Below are 24,597 nucleotides of genomic sequence, written 5' to 3'. Positions count from 1 at the left end.
CGTGCAGGTCGTCTAGCACGCAGACCACGCTGATGGAAACGGTTTCGAATGGTCTGACGTGACACTTGGGTGCCTCTCACCTCTCTTAAACGTACCTGGAGTTGAGTGGCATTCATCATCCGGTTTCTCAGGGCAGTGTTCACAATGTAGCGGTCATCAGCACGGGATGTGGCCAAAGGACGTCCACTTCTAGGCCTTTCTGTGACTCTTCCAGTCTCTCCATAGCTCTGTTGCAACCTGCTGATGACACTCTGTGACACTCCAAGCTCAGTGGCCACTTCTGTCTGAGAACGTCCTGTTTGAAGCATCGCAATGGCAAGGGACTGTTGTTCCATTGTTAGGTGTCGTCTTGGTCTCATGATGTCAAAATGTGAACAGCATGATGAGGACAACTGTTTAAACACCAGCTCTAATTGAACCAGGATATTTATTGGTCAATTCAAGGATCACACACCTGCCGTGATTTTTGCCGTTAAGCTCCTTGTTAGAGAACAGCAACTTTTGCAAAATTTATTGAAACATTTAACAGTTGGACATGTGCATTTAAAAGCTTAGAGAAGATCACATTAAGTTCACCTGTACAGGTTTGAATGCATTTTAGGCTTGTTGTGAAATTTCACCCAAAAGCTGAATATCCCTAACTTTTTGTGAATGGTGTATATGGTCATCCGTGGGCAGAATATGTCCGAAAAACAAGTGGCATAACTTTTATTTAAAAAAGGAAAAGAAACAAATGGCATTGTGTGATGCTTAAGTCACACCACTGGATGTCGCTGTTCTGCCATTTTTGGAAACACAAACAACCCATTGACTGCATGGGAAGGAAAGGAGGGATCACTGAAGCGTGCGTGAGTGAAGAAATGTGCTTGCGCGTGATTTGTTGTCATAGACTGTTCTCAATTTTGGATATAAGTTTAATACTGAAACCACTTTCAGAGAAAGCTTTTCTTTTACTCTTTCCAATAGCTTTTAGCTCTATAATGCAGAAGTAAATTGCGTGTTTGTGTTGCCAGTGCGGCTGTGTTTGTGTGTGTGCGTGTGTGTGTGTGTACAGGCATGTAGGGATGTAAGAGGAGAATTACAGTTAGGCAAGCAGGGTGTCGGCAGGTAACCAAAGAAAACGGGACTACACCTTTACTGTGTTTTTTGCCACTTGCCCTGTAGAGTTGAAGTTCCGTCTCCCGGCTTTCCCTGCGTGTTTACCCGCTTCTCTTGCCCTCACCGCCGGACTCCACCTCGGTGTTTACCTCGGCAGAAGAAATGTCGGAGGAAAAAGCGGACATTTCCAACGAACTGTTCGGTAAGTTAACTTAGTTGCACGTCACTACTTGTTGCTTTGTTAACTTAGAGACTTAAGTTAACAAGTGAGCTTGGTAAGTTACTTAGACTGTTGCGGGTTAAAAACATTCAGACGACCAAAAGTACAATAAAATATCATTAACGCCACTTTGCATTGATCTAGTGGTGTTAATAGGACCTATACGTATTGAAATATGACTGAATTACAACTGCTCACTATTTTGTCGCTAAGAAAGTCACAATAGTGTTTATGTTTGAGAAGCTGAAGTTGTATAGATGAATCACAATACTCCCTGTCTCAATACATGAAGACCATTTAGGGGAAAAGCTCACTTTTTATTATCTTGTGAAATATTTGACATATTTTCTGCTTTGTGGCTGCATGTGTGCGGAAAAGTTATTTTTATGCCCTGAGGGTTTGGCTGGCTACCTGAGTTTCTCCTCTGCCACTTCCTTATCTGAAGTGGGGGATAGAGGGCTTTGGGAGAGGGGTGTGTCCTGTGAAATTCCTTTGGATTGTGAGATATTATCAACATAGACTGCCTGGATGACTGAGTGTAAAAAAGAACAGCAAATCACTGCAATTTTGAAAGAGAAAGCAGACTAAACTGTTGACTTTAACATTAAATGTATAACTGCTGCAGCATAGTCTGTTAGAATCCTGTGCTGATAGTTTGACTGACCTTTTGGAGACTCCAACCACTGGGCTACAGCTGTTTACATCTGCTATTTTGAACCAGTGTTTTGTTGTATGGCCTTTAACTTAAACACAAAAACAGCAGTAGGTCATGACTCCTTAAATGTAGGTGCGTTAAAATTAGTAGCAGAAGCTAGAAATTACAGGAGTTCACATTCAAAGCTGTCATTAATGATCAAATTAAAGCCATAGTGCATGATGAAGCTGACTCAAAACCCCGTGCTCTCTGTTACGTTGTCTGTAGTCGAGTTTTCACACTATATGCTACTGGACCAGAGTAATGAATAGGGCTTTTTGTTGTCAGCCCTACTTCTGGTTTTAATAGGACAGAGTGACCTGATGCTGCTCATCATCAGCAGTTTAGAAACTGAAAACAAAAGTTTGACAGGTCTGCCCTTTTTCTGCAACTAATGAAAAGAGTGGAAAGTGCATGCATCTGAATGTCAAAGGCAAAGACAAAGTTCAGCCAAGATGGAGTGTTTAAGCATTTTCTTTTATGACTTATTCTGCAAAAGGTTATTGAAAATTCCAACTAGTCCTCATACGTTGAGAAGAGTGAAAACCATACGTTTTCATATAAGCCTCTAAAAGTCTTCCATAACACCAGAAAAGTTGCTATATTTGTGTATAGTCACTTGTTTTTGAAAAAGAGTGGCAAGAGGAGTCTGGAAACTAGCTAAATATAGTGACAACGTTGCAAAATTGGTAACATTGAAAGTTGCTAAGTGTTTCCATTCTTGCACAGATGCACATGCAGTAAAATTAGGTGTGGAAGGCTCTCAGGCTTGTGGGGTCCTGCACTCTTTTGCCCCTGACCTCTAGGGGTTTGTGTTTCGTGGCTGCAGGGTGCTCTGGCTGGGGCCTTCCTCTGGCATCTTCTGGGTGGAAACATGGTCATCACTGCTGTGGGCTTTGCTGGGATTTGGGTGGCTACTGGTGCATCACTCCTAATCCTCATGCAAAATTGCAAGTCCGAGTTGATTGCATGGGTGCTTAATGCAAACTATCTTGAGATGTAATCAGTGGGCTAGATGGGGCTATGAGGCACTTTTTTGGCCATGCGAGCATGCATTTACCCCTAGTCACCACTGCTGAGTCTAGCGGCACAAGTCACAGCTATTATATTGATCTCAGCAGATAGCATCTGCTTGGCTAACTTCTCCATGCTAACTTCCCATAAGTGCCCCAGATTTTTTTTTCATAGGTCCTATCATAAGTTGTTCCCTCATTCACTAAATGAAGAAAAGGTGTAGCCATACCCAAGCCATTGTAAGAACATGACCTTCTTGTTATTACAAAAGGAAAACAGTTTTGAGAAACAGATGAGTTTTTAAGTCTTCAATGCTAATACTAGAGGTTGACATTGTTAGAACTACAGTGTGTAAGAATAGTTGACATCTATCACTAAAGGCAGGCATAGAAAGTTATGAATGGATGGTGGCTGTCAGTAGCCAAAATTCTTTCAGACATGAACCGGTTTTCATCTGCGAGTGGATATAGTGGTATCAGGTACAGCTATGACTGCACCACAGGCAAGAACTTCAAAGTTGTGTACATGTGTACTGTCTTCTCCTATGTGCCTTTTAAGGCACATACTTATTGCAAACAGTGCTCACTCAGAGGGTTGTCGCTACACACACAGTTGTCCAATTAGAGACACCTTGGTGGCACAAACACATCCATTATTTTAGTAAAGTGATTAGCTCCAAATAGAAACAGTTTTCACTAATAAATTAAATGTTTCTGTCACTGACCTTTTATTGCCACTTTAAAATGACTGTTTCCAACATGTAAACCATTTGACTGATATTGTGTAGACCAGGGGTGCCCAGCTTCAAGGGCATCAAGGGCAACAATCCTGCAGGGTTTCAATATATCCCTCTTCCAACACACCTGACTCAAACTAATAACTCATTGGGCAGAACTTCACTGGCTGTTAAATCCATTTAAGGGAAACCAGGTGTGTTGGTACAGGGATACATCGAAAACCTGTAGGACAGACTTTGGGTACCCCTGGTGTAGACTCTCCTTGTGTTGATGAACACTGTTGGTACAATCATTTGTGTCCTGTCAGTTCTGGTGTGAAATTTCTTTGGTTAGGGCTTGTTCTGGCTGTTTATTAAAAACAATTGACAAAAGCAAAACAACATGCATAAAAAGGCCTATAATTGAACTTCTTTTTTCAGTCAACAGATGGCAATTAAATGATTTTAATGCACTTAAATATTAGTTTCTTTTTTGAGACCTGAAAGCATTTGGTGATCTTTACATACAGTGTATTAGACTGCCCATTCATGGATCCTATTATCACAGAGGAAAATGAGAGAATATAAAACTGAGACACCTAGGGATGCACCGATACCGATATCAGTATCGGTATTTGCTCAATACCATGTGTGTGTATTTGTACTTGGTATTAATAAAAGTGTTCTGATATCACAACTGATACCTGATACCACACTAGTCAAGCCAATGCAGATCTGTTTGATGACATGCTTTGGACATGTTTAAAAAAATAAATGCCTTGAATGTTAAAATGTGACATTTTTTGTTACATCAAAAGTGTGATCTTTGTTTCAAAATCGCACATCTATAGTTGTATTTGGGTAAAAAGTGCCAAATCAAAACAAAACTCGTTGAAATTGTTAGATCTGTTATGTTATATTTGTATTGGTGAGGTAACTTAAGAAAGGATGGATAATTTATTACAACCTCATAAAATCTTACACAGTTCTAACACCAATAATAATCATAGTCACAATAATGTTCACATAAACAGATTTGGCATCAGCAAATATCAGTATCTGCGGATATTCAAATATCAGACATGGGTATCGGATCGAAACTCGAAAACAGTGGATCGGTGCATCCCTAGACACACCTATGCCAGAAGTGGGAAACTGCAACTTAAAAGTGTGGAAATAACAGCTTGTATGGCAGAGCACACTACAATACCAGCAGTGTTGGCAACCTTTGATTCGGCTACACTGGCATGCTGTTGGATTGCACACATGAGGTAGATTTAGATTAAACAGTTCCAAGGGCTGCCTAAGGGGTTCTGGGGACTGAGAAGCTCTCTGAGGGACAGCATGTTCCCATATGGCCTTTTTATTAAGTTGAATTCACACTGAATTGATTGTTGTTGAGATGTAACTGCCAGCCAGCAGTTGATAGATGGGTCAACAATATATAGTTTATGATTACTTACTTTACCTTTTTTTTTTTTTTATAATTGTTCACACGTATTTTTGTTTGTTTTTGTCCCAAATCACTGTATTCTGTTAAACAGGCATCTTTAAGTAAAGGCTCCTGCACAACTGGTGTAGATCGTTATCAGCATACGTGAGCATTCTCCAGCACATTACCTGATTGACTAATCAGTCTTAAGGCTTGCAATGGAGATAGAGATCTGGTAAGATTGGTGACCAGATCAATAACCTTAAGCAGTTTGTAGAGTTCCTCAAGCTAATCCTGGGCAGTTTTTGCTTGTGGCATGGAGTTCTGCTGTGTATGAGCACGTACTCTACAATGTTAGAGGTACCACATGTCTGTGTAACACCCACATAAGAGTCATGATTCCCAGTAGCAAATTGCATCGTGTTAAATAATTTATTTCACCTGTTTGTGTTCTTAATGGTGTGACTGATCTTATTGGTGGAACTGTGAGGTCATGGAGCCAGGTTTTAAATAGTTTCAGAAGCTAGGGAGATTTCATTAAATCGGACGTTTTTAAAATGAGTCCTCATGAGCAGATTATAGACTGAGAGCGTCATTGATTGAGTTTGAACTTGTTGCAGGCTCTTGCTAAAACTAATCAGGAAATGCTTGGCTCTCATATGAGCAAGTTGGATGCTTAGCCCATGTGTTTCTGATCAGCCCTTACTCTGCCTCATGCTGTAATGTTTTGGTCCTTCTCATGACCTCATCATGTGTCTGGGTGCACACAGGAGGGGTGCAGCATGATGTCATGAAGGCAGGCCATCGCTTTCCTGTTCATTATTTCTGTCTTTTGTGCCATGCATGTTCTCATGCACTTTTCTCCCTATCTTACCTGCATTTCATCACTTCTTTATTTTCAAATCTTGCTTTTAGTCTTTCCTCCCTTGCCTCCTTAGTCATTCTTCCTTTCATGCTTTCTGTACTTTGCTCAAGCTTAATAACTCCTTCTTCTTGCCTCCCCCTCTTTTTTTCCATCCTTTTCCTGGATTTTCCCACCACTAAAGGAAAGTTTCATCATGCCTCCAAGGCCTTTTGCTAAGAACTAAATGATTTGCTTTCATTTTCATTGATTTTTCCACCAATAGAAAGGCTTGTAAAATGTAAGCAATACAGTCAACAATAGTTTTCACTATGAATTTAAATGGTATAATGTAAAGTTAAAAACAGCGGTTTTATCATTGGGATCAGCACATTAATGGAGTCTCACAAGAAACAGACAGTAAAAGAAATGATTACATGTAAATGTTCAACATGCAGCCAAGATCCATAGAAACAGAAGTTTGTTGTAGTCTTTCCAGGAGTTTTTCTTTGTCTTTTACATGAATTTAGAAGAAAATATTTAAAATAGACAGTCAGACAAAGGTAGTAACCATGAATATTTTCTGAATTTGAAGTTACATGTCAGTAAATGATATCAGTCAGAAAAAAAAGATTGCTCAAGAATTTTTTAAACAAACAAAACATAGATTTTTTTCAAAGGGACATGGTGAAAGAATTTTACCCATTTAATGTTGAAATTGTGTATTGTATTCAAATGAAGGATTCGTTTCCGGTGAGGGTTGGACTCCGCCAAGGCTGCCCTTTATCGCTGATTCTGTTCATAATTTATATGGACAGAATTTCTAGGCGCAGCCGAAGTGTTGAGGGGATCCGGCTTGGTGGCCTCAGGATTGGGTCTTTGCTTTTTCCAGATGACGTGGTCCTGTTGGCTTCATCTGGTCGTGATCTCCAGCTCTCGCTTGAGCGATTTGCGGCCGAGTGTGAAGCGGCTGGGATGAGAATCAGCACCTCAAAATCTGAGACCATGGTCCTCAGCCGGAATAGGGTGGATTGCCCTCTCCGGGTCGGGAGTGAGGTCCTGCCTCAAGTGGAGGAGTTTAAATATCTCGGGATCTTCTTCACGAGTGAGGGAAGGATGGAGTGCGAGATCAACAGACGGATCAGTGTGGCGTGTGCATTAATGCGGACTCTGCGCCGGTCTGTCGTGGTGAAGAAGGAGCTGAGCCAGAAGGCGAAGCTTTCAATTTACCAGTCGATCTACATTCCTACCCTCACCTATGGTCATGAGCTGTGGGTTGTGACCGAAAGAACGAGATCTTGTATACAGGCGGCTGAAATGAGTTTCCTTCGCAGGGTGGCCGAGCTCTCCCTTAGAGATAGGGTGAGGAGCTCGGTCATCTGGGAGGGGTTCAGAGTAGAGCCGCTGCTCCTCTGCATCAAGAGGAACCATTTGAGGTGGCTCGGGCATCTGGTCAGGATGCCTCCTTGATGCCGCCCTGGTGAGGTGTTCCAGGCTTGTACCGGCGGGAGGAGCCCCCGGGGAAGACCAAGGACTAGGTGGATGAATTATATCCTCTGGCTGGCCTGGGAATGCCTCGGGATCCCCCCTAGTCTGGGCTTCCCTGCGTTGGCTGCTGGCCCCGCAACTGGACCCCGGATAAGCAGCAGAAAATGGATGGAAGAGGTTTAAACACTGGCTTTGTGTTGTGGTAAAACTGGACTAAAACCTGGTGGGAAAGTTTTATAAGTTGCATTTACTGTGACAAAAACGCTGGTGTTTACTGTGACCTGGATAGCAACTGAAACCACATAAACATACACTTCTGGGTCAACAGTGCTGGTGTTTTTTGGCAGCTTATGATAATGAGCAACACTGTCTAACAAAGCCTAGTGAAAAAAGATATCTTTAGGCTAATCTAGGCAGTATCTGTCAAGGAGAAAGCTGCAGCTTAAGTGTCTTAAAATCTTTCTCTTTGAGCTCCTTCCACTTAAGGAATGCTAGCACCATCTTTATCCTCTTTTTTTTTTTTTTTAATCACGTTGCCTTTTTAAGTGTCTTTTATTTATTTTTTGGAATGGCAAAAACATCTGCATTGCTGCTGCATATGTATGCTCATGCATTTTTCTAAATGATAGTTGAACAGATATTCCAACTTGCCAGGGTAGTAAGCCTCTCTCACCAAACTTCTCTAGCGTCAATGTGCCTTCTTTTTCCAGATTGGGGTTTTCTGTCTCTTAACATTGACTGTAGTTTCAAATTGACAATGTGTCATGGTGCTTCCCTACTGACTTACCTGTCATATGTAAGAACAAATCTAAAGTTTTTGTGCTCAGAAGAATGTGTCATATGATTAGTGGAGGTCATAATACAACATTTCTATCACATATAGACAGACAGACTAACAACAGAAAATGATACACAATGTCCCTTTAAGGTGACTTTACAAGTTATTATATGTGTTTTTTTTTCTGTCTTCTTCCTTCAAGCATTTTTTTTAAGATATTGATCACAGCTCTACTTTATAACATTTACAGTATTGCGCCCCGAAGCTGTGATGAATGAGATTTCCCATGTTGGGTACGGTCATTGAATGCATCTGGGAGGAAACCCCGCGTGTTAAAGTATGCTGTTGGGGGTTGCCTACCAAAACGTGGTTGATTAAAGACTTCGTTGGAGAGCTTCTTCATTTTTGCATAACGCCAGCAGACGTTACAGTAGCCTGTTGCAGTACGCAGTCTAGTCAATTCACTCTACTAACACATCTTATGTTCATTTTCTATGAAGAGACATTTCAAAGTTTGCTTTGAATACTTATATTTGTAACAGATAACTAACGGTAGCTATTTTTGAAAGTACTACTGATTTGTACTAACTTGTGTTCTGAATTTTATCTCTGGGGATCGAAAAAAGTGGACTAACATCAACTGACCACCATCACAGAATGTTATGAATTAGACTTTGTCACAATAGATACATATATAACACTGTGCATACCGGACTATAGGTGAATCACAATATTTGAAATTGATAAAGTTACCATTTATAATCCTGTTTTAAAGGGTTAGAGATAGACAAAGGCTGAATCCCAGTCCTCTCATTGGCATCTCTCTCCCTCTATTTTGTATTGTAGAGGGTGATGCTCCTTTGAGGATCAAGTTGCAGTGATGATTTATCTACCTGAATGACCCCTAGCAACCCTGCTGAAGTTTTGGAGGACTACTTTGATTCAATGTCTTTAAGAAAAGGTGCACCTCACCCTTTTAAAGATGGTGAGATTACAGTCTCGTGGGAGGGAAATGAGATTGAGCCAAATTCATTTCCACTTAAATTCACTCCCTTAGTTATCACATGACTTGTAGTGGTCAATTGTGCTTGTGGCACCGCTAGCTGAGTCCTACAGGAATGCTGCAGACTGAAATGTGTCCACAGGCAATCAAATCTTCTGTCTGAACCCTGTTTTGTGTAATAAGTTGTAATGTGAGCCCTCCAACCGCTCCTCTGTTAATTGCTCTATTTTGTTTATCCTTTTCTTTGCTCCGTGATATAGAGAGTGTGCGGGAGGCGGTGGGTCGGAGCGTGAAACTGACCCTGAGGCGCAAAGTCCAGCTGGAGGTCAAAGGTGACAAAGTGGAGAACAGAGTTCTGGTAAGAGAGAGTCATTCTGATTTCTTATCTAGATACTGTAATGTGAGTCCTCCTGGATCCATCTTTTTTCTGAATGATTTGTTTTTATCTTATTGCACGTGTTGATAAATGACATATTAAATGTTGTGTATGGTTGGTAAAGTGTTTTCTCAATGCAGAACTATCCAGTGAGTTGTGTGGATATGGGCATGTTTCTACAGGAAAAGTGAAAAGTTGCAGTTGAAAAAGAACCAGGAAGTGCAGACACTAAGACACGACACAGCAGTTTTATTTTTCTATAGCAAGGCTTTGATGTTCTGAAGTTTTATTACTAGGTCAATAATTTGTTATGTTTCAGTTTTAGTGTGTGCTTTGTGATGAAAAGAGTTGGTAAAATTCTACATGGGACATCAGAACTAATACAGACGGGATGTGTAGGGGGAATGTTTAGGTAAATCCACAATAAAGTGACAAAAACTATATTATTTTTACCACCTTACTGATGGAGATACTGATTTAAACAGTCAGTGATTCTAATTATCTGCAGAAGAATCATAGAGACTGTGATCTTACTGTGACTTTAGAGACAAAAAGGCTCATTAATGCAGCAATCAGTTGTACTTTAAATGGCAGTGTGTCAGATGCAAGATCCCTCTTAGTTTTTGATTTTTTTATTTATATTAATGATGACCTCAGCAGTCTTAAAGTTACTGCATTCAGACAACATTCAGTGTAATGTTAATATCCTTTTTGACCTTATTTAACCATATGTCTATTGTTTGAAAAGTAGTGACTAAATCTGCACTTGTATGGCATATACAGGCCCTGAATTATTTCATCAGACTTTTGTGAGATGCAGTCTATATTCCTATTAAGTGACAGGATTGTCTGGTAAACCATAAACATGCTACAAAGAGTCAGAACAAGCTTTAAATTTCAGGTTGGGTAGACTAGAAGTAAAGTGAATCTAGATTTCACAGCTATATTGTTTATTTCCTGCTTTGAATGTTTTCCAAAACAAGTTATTGTGAATGATGAGGATGAAATAAGTTATGAATAAAAATATTCTTCTCATAGTAATTATGCCGCCCATTCAAGCATGCGAGGACTCCGGTTCTTTGACTACAGATGGGTTTCTTTATTGATGCACTTAAAACTAGCACAGCTAGCACCACGTTGCATCATAGACCACCGTAGAACTACAAAACAGGCACAAAATAAAACAATGAATTTATGCGGTTCGTAAAAATAAAGGAAATAAAGGTTCACATTCATTTCTACTGACCACTTTGCCCGCTTGCAGCTCCGAATGGGAGGGGGTTGGCTTTATAAAACAAAAAACATTTTCTTGCTGATCAAACATAACAATGTCTGCTATCTAATATCCTCTCGACTGCCGAAAAATGTCGCGTGTAACACGTGAAGAGGGTAAAACAGGAAGTAACAACGATCTACTGGAATGCACTATCAAAATAAAAGTGCGCCCTCTGCTGGACAAATCATGAACAGTAATGCCTCGCTTAGCTGTATTCACAGCACTTACAGTAATTGTCGTTAATAATTGGAAAACAGAACACTTACATTCAAGTCTAGCTAGCAAAGAGCGGAAGATAGAGATAAAAACCTAAACAATGCAAAAACAGTAAGAAAGTCTAAATCAAAATAGAAAACATTCAGTTAAAAATAAAGTGATTAAATAAATATATATTTTTTAAAAAATTGTAACTTTAGATATGCTAACTGAATGAAATATTCCCTTAAGAAATGTACATTAATAAATAGTTTCAGTAAAAAATAAGAAAATCTTTTTTTTCTTTCCAAAGTCTTTTTCTAAATTAAAATTTTCTGTTATTTACACTTTTTTATTAGTTGAATTATTTTCCGTCATAGTTACATATTTTCATGTAACAGTTTTTTGTCATGATAGATCATTGCTGTTCTTTAGACCTGCAGCACCAATGAGTAGAAACTTTTTTTTTAATCATAATTATTTAGCAGTTTATTTATTCTGACATTGAAGAATTTAAGCTGCATTGGAACTACTGTATATTAGTTTCTTGCAGTTCCTGGAGACTGAAACCACCAGTCAAAACAGTTCATTGCTCCTTTCAAGAGACGAGCCCAGTTCAGAGATACCACTTTATTCTGGTCTTGGTTCTAATGTTTTTTCTGTGACTTGGGAGATTTTGGTTGCTTGTGCCACAGTGAAGCTGCATGCGGTTGTTAAATATTTTGAATGACTGCAGCTACAGTAGCTCAGTCTGAAAGAAGCTGCTGTTGTGAGTCAGGATGTCAACTCTTTCGGCCTTTAGCCACAGTCTTGGAAATAAACTGGAAAAATGGGTGCAGATCTGTCTTATTTCAGAAGCAAATGACAAGACGTGTGGCTAACAGTAGGATAGACTTGGTGAAACGGGGTCTAGGTCATGGTCGTAGTTCAAGTTCATGCCAAGTTCTTTGTGGCTGAGGGTACATTGTCACGTTCAAACAGGAAAGGACCCTCCCAAAACTGTTTTTTTTTTTTTTTCTTCATGATTTCCCTTGCTTTAATCAAAGGGGCCTGTTTTAAACCATGGATAACAGCTTCTGTACTAAAACACCAAACAGTTTTTAAACAGAGGTTTTTACAATTAATCTGCAAACCTCCCAGCATCCTCAGGGTGAATATCAGTCCCTTTATTTAGTTCTTCCTTTCTTCTTTTATCTCTCTTGTTTGGTAAATAGGGGAACTTTACAGACATATTCAGTAAGATTTGAATTTGATAATCTGAGGTCAAACATGGACTGCTTCTCTGGCTTTTCAGGATGCTTTTTAGACTGTATGAACTGTTAGACACTGAGCATGTCACAGAGTCACTTACTGAGGAGTGTGGGCGTTATTGTTGCAAGGTATGTGGTTTCATGTGGCTGCAGGTATGTGGAATTATATCTCCAATGTAGTTGAATGAAATTGGAAAAAAAGTGGAAAAAAGTAGGAACTAAAAGTTCTAGGTAAAGCTTTATATTATCAGCCTACAAAGTACAATGACACATTTCCTAAAGTTCCATTAGTTTAACTCATACATTATATCCCCTTGTCCACATACCTCTGTTCTAAAACTCCTGTCAAGACTTGACTAATGCAACCCACTGACAGCTACACAGTGTTGGGACACACGCACACACTGTGATGTACACTACATTCCACTGCTGTGTTTCATCAGATAAGAAACTCGCAATAACATCTCTAAATAAGCCAAAATACACATTTTGCATATGTGTGTTGCACTAGATTAGTTTTGAATTGTGCAAATAAAAGTGGAATAAAAACCAGTTTGTAAACAACATTGAACAAGAAATGAAGCTGTCTTTTAGTGAATGCAGTCTAGATATTTTGCCTTTTTATTCAATCACAGTTGATTAAAAACACATGAACCTGAAAATAAAGCATTTTTTAAAACAAATATGGTTTTCAGCCATGTTTAATTTTGTCTGCCTTTAATAAATCAAAGCTTTGCTAACGGGACATTGCTAACGGTGCCCTTGAGCCCAGATTCTCACTTTTCTGCTGCTTTGTCTGCCTATGTGGACTCACTCACATAAAACTGCCCCGCTCAATGTCTGCAGAACACCTGCACCGGGATGTTTCCAGACTCTATAAACTGGAACAGGTTGTTTGAATGTTATACTGTCTGCCTCCATAGTTCCCACCCTCAGGCGAGCCAATATCGCAACCATTTTTTTTTTTATATATATAATACCATGAATTTGAGACCTCATATCTCATCTGCTCGTAACTGGCCTTAAGCAGGCTTGGATTGAAGAGACTTTGCTCAGATATACTATTGGTTGCTGTACATACCACAGCTGGTTCAGCCTCCAGTCACCCACGGCTCACTTCTCCTCCAATCCCCTCCTGCTCCCACCATCTTTGCAAGGAAAATTTGATGATGACCATTTAACATTTAACTTGCACCATTTCAGCTGTAACTCTGCAAACATCTGACACTTGGGATGACAACAAATCGCTAATATTGTCAGCTTGAAACACAATAGCGCAGCTTGAGCAGGCAGCCATAATGTGCACTCACTCTTAACTAGAACAAAGGTTCGACACATGGCGGAAGATAATGTATATTATTATCCCTCTTGGTGAAAACTCATACAAGAGGCCATCGCTTCTTTTAGCTCCTCTGGAAGGGAACGAATAGCAAAGCTGTTGGGGATGTAAGGCTGGAGGCTCTCACACAGTTATATCTTTTATCTTGAAAGTGAATGTTTCTTTCATTTATTTTTTGATTGTCTGATTTGTGGATCTACAAAAGGCATGAATTTTTTTTGTGCTGTTTATATAAAATTAATATTCACTCAAATGTTTTGTGTTTTTAATTTTTATTGTAAGGAGCTTGTGTCATGTAAAAAACTGTTTTTTGTTTTTTTTTATTATTATTATGGAATCATTCTCAAATAATTCAAGCATTATTCAAATGTTTATCAATCTCACCGTCTGTGTTTCCACAGGCTTTAGCATCACACCGAGCTTATCTGCTAACAACACGGGTCCCTTCTAAGGTAAGTTAGCCTAAACGTTTGTGTTATAAAACATGAATTTTACTCAATCAGACATTCACTTAGACATTTCCTTTCTCTCTGTGTCGCTCTGTGTTTTTATTTTATCTTTTTTTTTGGTACTTATTGCATTTTTCAATCATGCTGAATTGCTAAATTGTATTTATACAACAGCTTTTGAGGAACCATTTTGCTCAAGATGGCCTTAAAGACTATCTGCGATGACTTTTGACTCATAGCATGTAGGCCTAAACCAGTCAGGCTCGTCTATGGATGTTGTGGCAGCCAAAGATGGTGTTCCCGAAAATCCAACTCCATGCTCTCCGCGGTCCTTGGCATGCTTCTCTAACTGAAGAACATGAAGTCTTTCTACTTGAGGGTTTCTGAGTCGGCGAAGCAACCTTCTTGCAGTCTCTATCTGTAGTCTCGGTAGCTCGTTGTTGAAGACCCCTGTTTTTCTTGTTTGCTTAGTTTATTTGTTTGGAACGATGCAAGGTAATGAACAGACATAACAGTAGCTATCCAGAAAGGTCCAAAGACCTCTCGTGCCATCAGAAGCAACCACTGGCACCATGTTCCAGGCTAACTGAGCATTGCGGCTTATAACCGGTATCTGTTGCACACCGTATTGTTTCTGCACTGTTAAGCGAGGCTGGAGTGGCATAGTAGTTCATAATTCATCAAAACTTACAGAACCGTACTGAATTTATTACATTTCATCTCCAAATTCTCTGGTAAACTGTTGAGAGACGTAATCTATATTTCTTTCCAAGAATAGGTTTGTTTATTTTCCTGTGCTGTCACACTTCTTTACCTAGTTCAGTTCAGATCCCCTCAGTGGCGGTCTGGGGATCCTGGCCCTCCTCTGCCTGCGGGGTTGGGGGGTTGCTTTCGGGTTCTTGGGGCCGTGGGGCCCGCGCTCTGTCTGCCCTGGGTGGCTGGTGCCCGGCTCTTGCTGGTCTAGGCCTGCTGGGGCCTGTTCCCCCTGACTGTGGGGGACTCTGGCTGGGAATCCCACTCTGCCACCTCCAGGGTGGGTGCATGGCTGGCTCCGGGGTTGGGCGGTTGGGGTCTGCGCTTGGGGGTGGCTACCAGTGGCCCGGGTCTCTGGGTCCTCCTGGTCTGCCTCTTGCCTTTGTGTGGGAGGGGTTACACTGGCATTATCACTCTTCTCTGAACACGTTCCACTCTGTATGTTCTGCATGTGACACAGTCACTGAGTCATCTGCAGGCCTATTCACTAACAGCAGCTAGTTTTCTTTAAGTGTTTATCATTTATATTTAACTTTTTAGATTCATAGTTTAGTTGCTATGAATCTAAAGTTGGCTTGTATGTATATGTGTTTGTAAATGTATATGTATGTATGTGTATATATATATATATATATATATATATATAGTTTGGTGAACCACTGGTTGTATTCCAGAACTGCAACAATTGCCACAAGATCCCTACAAATGACAAATACAGCTGCTTTATTCAACAGGGTAACAGATATGAAATGAAATGAAAAATACTTTATTCATACTAATTTGCATTAATATATCTATATTGTTAAACCGATACAGAAAAATAAACAGCGCAAGCTGTTTTGAAGAAGCGAGAACTTTTCTTGTTTCTTTGCTTTTGGCTTCTTCTCGATGCATCAGCTCAGCAGAACCTTTCTTCTCGAGAGGCTCCAAGAAGTATCATGTGATTGGTCAGACATTTGAAGAAGGCATGGTTAACATGGAAATGCATGAAGCGGCCAGTTGCCACTTCCACATATTTTCCAATGCCGGAGGAACAGATAGTTTTAATAAAAGAGCTGCTCAAGGTACAAAACGTGGTATTTAAACACACACTCAATTGTGTGCAAAATCAGCCCTGCCACAGACAGGGTTTTTAGTTAAATATTAAATGATTGGGTAAATTGCACAAAAAAACCTTCATATCCCTCTTGTAGTGATCCCCGTCACGTTGCAGTTTCTCATGGAGTATTAGTTGACAAGAGGAAAAAGAACGTTTTTCTGTTCTTATGAGAGTAAGAATAAAGTTCTTGCTTCTCGTGGAGTGTGTAAAAAGTTTAAGACTCACATTGGTTTAAAAAAAAAAAAAAAAAAAAAAAAAGACAAAGTCATGCAATACATGACAAATTCCAGGGGTTTTGGAGTGTGCCTACCTATTCTCCAGGTGAGCAAAGTCTTGTAAGTTGAGCTCTTTAGTGTCCTGAGTGAGATAGATGGTGTCCACATCCTGGGGGAGAAGACAACAAACACAAGAGAGATTAAAGAAAAAAAGAAATAGTTTCATGACAGTGTGCTAAAATTTCAACAAAACCAGAGCAGAAAAGCAAAGACAGACATGAAAACACAAATGATGGGAATCAGACGCAGCTCCAGCAGATGTGTTTGGAATCTGCCTCAACAGGATCTCCATGTGAAGAATGAACATGTAAAGTACAATGAAGCAGCAAAAACAGATAAGATAAATGCAAAGAAAGGAAGACACATCCACGCAAAAGTGGCTCATGAAGGAAAAGATAGAAAACCAAAACAAAAAGAGGAAGCAGAGGAATACAGGCACACAAAAGAGGAAACTAAAGAACTATAAAGTGACGCATTAAGCAAAGAAACAAGATGCAAGGAGATGTAGAATTTATACATATATATATATATATATATACATATACATATATATATATATATATATATATATATATATATATATATATATATATATATATATATATATATATATATATATATATATATATATATATATGTATATATATATGTATGTATATATATATATATGTATATATATATATATATATATATATATATATATATATATATATATATGTATATATATATATATATATATATATATATATATATATATATATATGTATATATATATATATATGTATATATATATATACACACACTACTCACAAAAAGTTAGGGATATTTGGCTTTCAGGTGAAATTTATGGAAAATGCAATATGTTCATGCTACAGTGATATAATATCATAAAAGTAAGACATTTAAGTAGAAGGATGCACTACTGATTTCCTCATCTCAAAAAATTCATTCAACACAAAAGGTAACAACAATGGTAGTTACACCACAACAAAAAATTTGAACATCTCAATATCTGGTCATGTGCCCTTGAGCATCAATTACAGCTTGACAACGACGTCTCATGCTGTTCACAAGGCAACTTATTGCCTGCTGAGGCATGGCATCCCACTCTTCTTGAAGGGCAGCCCTCAGGTCATTGAGGTTCTGGGGTGCACGGTTTCGAGCCTCTACACGACGGCTCAGCTGATCCCACAGGTTTTCAATGGGATTCAGGTCTGGAGAGAGTGCAGGCCATTCCATTTGAGGTACACCAGCCTCCAACAGCCGTTCCCTGATGATGCAGCCTCGATGAGCAGGAGCATTGTCGTCCATGAAGATGAAATTAGGCCTGTGCTGTTCATGTAGGGGCACAATCACTGGATTAATGATGTTATTCAGGTAGTATGGGCTTGTCACTGTACCATTCACAAAGTGTAGGGCAGTTCTGTACCAAGTGGACACCCCTGCCCACACTGTAACACCGCCACCACCAAAAGCTGGCCTGGTGACAACAGTGGCTGATGCATAGCGCTCTCCCTGACGTCTCCAACATCGTTGCCGGCCATCATTTCTGCTCAGTGTGAATCGACTTTCATCAGAGAACAGCACTGAGGCCCACTGGTTCCTCGTCCAGCGTAAATGCTCCCTGGCCCATGCAAGACGATGATGCCTGTGCCTGGTGGTGTGGTCAGGTACCCGTGCAGGTCGTCTAGCACGCAGACCACGCTGATGGAAACGGTTTCGAATGGTCTGACGTGACACTTGGGTGCCTCTCACCTCTCTTAAACGTGCCTGGAGTTGAGTGGCATTCATCATCCGGTTTCTCAGGGCAGTGTTCACAATGTAGCGGTCATCAGCACGGGATGTGGCCAAAGGACGTCCACTTCTAGGCCTTTCTGTGACTCTTCCAGTCTCTCCATATCTCTGTTGCAACCTGCTGATGACACTCTGTGACACTCCAAGCTCAGTGGCCACTTCTGTCTGAGAACGTCCTGTTTGAAGCATCGCAATGGCAAGGGACTGTTGTTCCATTGTTAGGTGTCGTCTTGGTCTCATGATGTCAAAATGTGAACAGCAGGATGAGGACAACTGTTTAAGTTGGGGGGATAAAAGAGAGAGATAAAGAGAAAAAGAAAGAAGCTCAGTGTATCAGGAAATGTCCCTCAGCAGTCTAAACCTATAGCAGCATAACTAAGGGATGCTAACCATCCCTAGCTATAGGACTTATCAAAAAGATAAGTCTTCAGCCTAGTCTTAAAGGTGGGGAGGGTGTCTGCTTCCCTAACACTAACTGTTAGGGAAGATAAAAATAGTACAGATACATGAGTACAGATATATTCTCCTGAAGGCTGAATCCAGTCTTTGCCTACAAACAAGGATCTTGGAGCAAACAAGACTAAAATATGGCATAAAAATGATTGCATGATTTCAAACCAATATTCTCTCTCAGAAACACACAGAAATTCAGTTTTTATCTTTAACGTCCTAAACAAGGAGAAATGCGTTTGTTTTGGACTATTTTTAGCGAAAGATTGATCCACATTTGCCATTCTTGTGAATGTTCAATGTATAAGGATGGCATCTGTGGGACCACTCTGTGTTCATCATGAGGCAACACCTGAGTGAGATTAAGACACAATCCTTAATTATTAGTCCGTTTGTTATGAAGTATGAACTTTTGCTAGTAGAGAGATTCTTCTTACTTGCTTCCTATTACAGTTTTGTTAACTTCTTAGAACACTTCTCACTAATTGCTTTTTTAGTTCATCATACTAAACTGAATAAATCTACATCAGTACTGTTTATATTTCTATATTTACGTGATCTCTGTTGTTTATCTGTCCTAAAATTGTTGCATGTTTCTCTCCATCTCACTAGCTTTCTTCTCTAACTTAGTCACTTAGTCTCTGCCCTGATGAGAACAGGTCCCGCCACATGCAGATATTTGATAGTTTTACCCACAGTGCAGCTGTAAGTCTGTGGGAAAGGAAAACAGTGACAGGAAGAAAAGTTCAAGCCAGAGGGCCACAGACAGATACAGAGAAAAAGAAAAACACACTGGAATGGCTTGAATAAGTTTCAATGAAGTAGTTTTTTTTTTCCTAGAAAGATGAGAGAGAGCAGCTAACTGCAATAAAACTAAAACAATTAAAGACATATGAAGTAAAGAAAAGCAAGTTTCAGGTAAAATTAATTATAAACACCTAGTCGTTTCTGTGCCAACACGTTTCAGCTGAACTTTTAAACTTAGTTCATTTAAGCTTGATAAACACTTTTATAAATTACAAATCATCAAATTGCTGATTTATTACAAGAGAAGTCGAGCACTGGTTCAACACAACTCTCAAATTACTGATGCTGTTTCCTTTTTCTCATCCACTGTTTTAATGACTCACTGGGATCTTTCCAGGTTTTTTTTTCCCAGGGTTTTTTTTTTAGTCTGAATCGAACCAGACAACTTATAAATAAGTGGGAAAGTCTGATGCAAAGGGAAACTGGAAGTCAAACTCACTGTGGATGTGAGACACTTGGGTCAGGATGTTTTGTTGCCATTAAGTGGCTGTGAGGAATGACTGTTGATCCACAACTCAAAACAAATGCTTCCCAATGTGTTTTAAAAGACATTTTTTAAGCCTTTTTGGTAAAACAAATTAAAATGACACTTTTTTTTTTTTTTTTTTTTTTTTTTTTTTTTTATTAAAACAGCACCAGGCAGTGTGAACAGCCATAGCCACTTTGCCCTTACAGAGCATCAGTGTCCACAAATTAATTAATGACAGAATGACAAATACCTGCATATGTCCACATCCAAATCCACTGGAATAAAAGAAATCCCTGTGTGAAATAAGTCACTTCACACATTTCCATGTTTCTGTCAGCGTTGCACTTCTTTTTTGTCACAACTTGGAAAAGTTGGTCCTAGTTCTATGAACATGTAAAACATAAAAAAAAGCTGACATTGCAATGTCCCTCACTGATTTGTGGATTGCTTATATTGCTCATTTTTGCAATCGCAATGTTTTATATTTAGCATGTCAAACTGATGTACTAAAGCAGGGGTGGGCAGCTCCGCTCCTCAAAGGCCAACAGGTAATTAGCAGACTTGTGCAGAGTTTGACGTCAAGCACTGCACAAGTCTGCTAATTACCTGTTGCTGAGTTAGGAGTTTCCCTGCTGCAACAAACCTAACATCAGCAGGACTGTTGCCCACCCCTGCACTAATGACTCACAAAGTATATTACATTTATTAAAAAATAATGCTATGTTAATAAAAATACAGACAAAACTATTATTATTTAAACAGTTAACTTATTAGAAAGACATTTTTAGACTAACAAATCATTTGCAGAGCCACTTCCTGCTCACTGTCAGCTCATCTGGTTCTTGTTTGCAAATTTAGAGCCTGGTCATGTTTTTTATACTGTTACACACACTTATTTCTTCCATCCTCAGATCTCTCCTGCAAAAGCCAACTCGATTGGATTGAGATTAACCGGTTAAATCAGGGTTAGAGCATCAGTCAGCCATAACAGGAAAAACCCCTGTTGGGTGTTGCATAATGTCACACTCCTCCATGCAAGCCAGCACCGTCCTGTTGGTGAATGGGCATGGGACCTCTGGGTTGTCTCATGGTGTCTGGCTGTGCAGGTGATTCTCTGGGTCCTGTGGGCTCCAGAGTGGAGCTTCAGAGGATCAGGCTTGTTCTGGTGCATCTTGTGGATATTTGGTCAGATCAGAATCAGGAGTGCTTGAGTCAATGCCTTGGATGTAAAACCCTTTGAGCTGTTTGTTTAGACTTTTTGCCCTGACAGCATAAACTGTCCCACTGGGAACGCATTGTTGTCATGTAGTGGTGTGTTCTTTGTGTGCAGCAATGTTTGTTTGTTATCTTTTGGCTAATCTTTTTAGATGCACTTGTACAGTTAGTTTGTAAAAGGGAAATTTAGTTTTCTTAATTTCTTCTTTTTAATCAAACCAAACAAAACATGAAAACATAAATTATATTAAGTACTTTTAATATATTCTGTAAATGCTGCTTAACCGTTAACAACACCTGAAGGCTTTTATGGGACATTTATGATTTAATAATTAAAAAAATAATACAGTTAAAGAGAAAGCAGCACCAAGTGTTGATAAGACTGTGATAACCCTCTGAACAGAATATGTGAAGCAAACATCTTCAGCTCTGCCAGCTGACCCCTGAACTGTTGTTCCAGAGTGGGCCAGAGGTTTTTCTTACTTTGTGTGAGAGAGGGAGAGTGAAACAGAGGGTGGTTTGTTCCTCGCTGTGTACTGTCCCAGCAGAGAGAGGCAGCAGAGGGAGGGAAAAAAAGAAGACAATGTAAGAATTTAACAGCTGGCAAAGAGAGCAGAGGAGGGGGCACTGCTTCTCCATGCCCCTCTCTTTCCTTTCTGTTTTATTCTCACTATTTCACTTCATTTCTTTTCCTTTAATTTGTATTAAAAACACAATCTTACACCCCTTTTCTCATGTAGCCGTCACTCTCTCCATATTTCATCTCTTTATCTGTTTGATTTGTATTTATTCTCTTTCACTCTTTTCTTATCTATATCATTCATAGTTTCTTTCTCTTTATCCTTTCTGTTCTTCCCCCTTTTTTTCCTCTCTATCCCACTTGTCCTCTTTGGTAGAAAGTTACAGCCACACAATCATTTTTACTTTCTCTCTCACAGGGATTCAAAAGGAAATGTGTGTGAGTGTGTGACACTGCTCCAGACAGTTGTTATGCAGATGGTTTTGAATTTTTTTTTTTTTTTTCACATTCCTGCTCTCTTATTCTTGGTCTCTTTTTTTTTTTTTTTTTCCAAGTCCTTAGTGTGTCCAGCTTTTTGTTTCTGTTTGATGCTGTGGAAGTTTTTCATGCTCCAGTTTACCACAGAGGAACATTCATGAAACTCCCCTCCTGGCATTCGTTAATGAGATTTCATATTCATTAACTCCTGTAAAACAAACAGTGTGAAGACGGACATGGTAAGCTGTCTGCGCTTCAGAACAGGTTGGAACTTGACCAGTCTTATTCAGCAAAGTCTCGTTTGAGTTCCAGATTCTGTGATACACCTTCAACATTTCAGCCATACGAGCTTCAACAGCTCATACCAAAGAAAAGCTAATATGCAACTATATCGGTCTTTGCACCAGATGTTGCTCTGCTTCAGTCACAGGACCACCACTGAGGTCCAAAACTGATGGTGGATGATTACGTCTGGCCTGCCATCAGCAATTCAACTCCCCCCAGAGCTGTAGATGAGGCCGAGCTCAGGTTTCTGTGCATTCTGTTCAGGTTCTTCCACACCAAACCGAGTAGCTCGCTCTGTGGACGGGATTGTTGTTGTGTTAAAACAGGAAATATCTCTGTTTTATTGCTGGAGGTTAAGAGTAATTCCATGGCTGTAATATGAAATAAAAAAGATCTCCACAGTAAACTAAATGTCTGTCAAGTGGTTCTTTGTATGTATGTTAAATATTTTGGCCAGTAAAATATGGTAAAGATGTGACATTTAGCTGCATGACTGTCGAACTGCAAAGTCCAGTATTTTAAAAATGTGTAATGTTTTGACATTCTGCCTTTTTCTTCTGACTTCAAATTGTCATATAAAGTCATAAAACTACAAACGGATCAAATATGCTGTTCAGGAACTGAAAATGTGAATGACAAATGGATATTTGTGTTTTGTTGTGATCCTTTTTCATTCATTTTCTGAACTGCTTAATCTAATTCAGGGTTGCGGGGAAGCTGGAGCCTATCCCAGCAGTCTTTGGGCAAAAAACAGCGTACACCCTGGACAGGTCGCCAGTCTATCGCAGGGTTTTGTTGTGATATAAAACACAATCTGTTTGTAAATTTAAGATAGTGTAGTGAGTGTGGATCATCAGGAATCCTTTGCTTTGTATGTACAGTTTGCAAAGTTTCCTGTAAAAGCCTTTCAGACACGCCTTGTTGTTTGGGATGTTGTTGGAAAGAAAAATAAAACACAAAAAGTTGTGAGGCTTTTTTTTTTTTTTTTACACTTCTATAAGTAGACATGGTGATGTTTTTTCTTGCTTTTTTTTTAGGTGGACCAGTCTTTCAACTACCTGGATCTTCAAGGAATCAGCAGCAACAAGCCTACTCAGGTACATACGAAGGAACAAAAAAGCCATTTTGACATTTTATCATTTTATTATTTATGGCACAGAAACACCTACGTTCTCATGAAAATACACACTTCAACATGCAAACACTAAAAAATGCAGAACAGTCTTTTATTGTGGGTCTCATTTTCTCCAAGGCTATAACTCATAAGATGTTTTCTTTCACAGTCTGTTCACCTTTCATTTTTATATTAATGTATATCATCCTAATTCAGCCTTTCATTGTGTGTCAAAGAGAAAGCAAAGCGAGTTTCTCTCTGCGTGGTTCATATTTAGTTTCTTTGTGTATGTCACCCCCTGCAGCTAGTTTTAGAGCATGAGCGCGGGCCATGGAGCCTTCTGCTGGGCTCAGTGGAGGAGGTAGATGAAGTGATCGCTCACATCGGCACCTGTCTCCATCGGACCTGTCCCACCGGATCACCTGTGTAGGTATCACACAGCCAGCAGCCAGTTATACTTCCAAGAAAGAGTTGAGGAGAATCAGTAGCTTTCAGGTGACAATGTTAAGTCTGTGTTAAGTCTTTTGAAGAGATTTTTGATGCTTATTAGATTTAAAATAAAAGTTTATGGATTAAAGTGGAGCCCTAGGTTATGTTTTTATGTTATAAATCAGTACATTAAAATGTAGTTTTAAACGTAATGAAATCAGTCTTTCAGTTCTGAGTGTGTGTCCCAGGAATTATTCCAGATGAGTTTTATTACTGTCATCTCGGGTTTTGTCATTTCAGATGTGATATTTCTTGTTCTCTTGTTGGTTTTTTATCTTTTCCTCCTGTCTCTCTGTAAGGAAGGAAGATGATGAGGAAGCTGAATTTGAAGCCTCCAGAGAGGACAGCATCTCTTCAGGCCAAGTGGGATGATCAGGGCTCAGCTGATATGGGACCTTGTGGTAAATAAACTTCAAAATTAAGGATAGCTAAGTAAATCAAGGCAGATTTATTCAGAGTTTGTTTTTAAATGTTAACTCATTGTTGTTGTCTTTTTCCAGGTGGATTTTCTCACCAGTACTGGTGTGTATGTGATCACTTGGGGCTACCATACAGGGAAGAAGTCCAGTGGGTTAGTACCACAGACTCAAAAAACTTTGCCGTAGATAATTCATTCAATCATTCATTTATTTTTTCTAAAAAGAAATACACACACACACACACACACACACACACACACACA

The 24,597-nt window shown here is 39.5% G+C and overlaps 1 protein-coding gene across 1 annotated transcript in view; it reads left to right on the top strand.

The window, feature by feature from the left end:
• Nucleotides 1–935: 935 nt before the first annotated feature.
• The window catches only part of carmil1 (capping protein regulator and myosin 1 linker 1), a gene marked incomplete at its 3' end in the record, with an annotated part of 45,866 nt that continues 22,204 nt past the window's right edge, over nt 936–24,597 (top strand). The window contains exons 1-7 of the mRNA XM_079259295.1: nt 936–1,300; nt 9,544–9,641; nt 14,121–14,171; nt 23,350–23,409; nt 23,731–23,852; nt 24,219–24,316; nt 24,416–24,486. Of these exons, the coding sequence (XP_079115421.1) occupies nt 1,261–1,300; nt 9,544–9,641; nt 14,121–14,171; nt 23,350–23,409; nt 23,731–23,852; nt 24,219–24,316; nt 24,416–24,486 (540 nt within the window). The 5' untranslated portion in view covers nt 936–1,260. The remainder of the gene's footprint in view (nt 1,301–9,543; nt 9,642–14,120; nt 14,172–23,349; nt 23,410–23,730; nt 23,853–24,218; nt 24,317–24,415; nt 24,487–24,597) is intronic.

This window comes from Telmatherina bonti, assembly GCF_933228915.1.
Source record: "Telmatherina bonti genome assembly, chromosome: 19".
In the NCBI taxonomy this organism is placed as follows: Eukaryota; Metazoa; Chordata; class Actinopteri; order Atheriniformes; family Telmatherinidae; genus Telmatherina; species Telmatherina bonti.
This window is presented reverse-complemented; position numbering and strand designations above follow the sequence as displayed.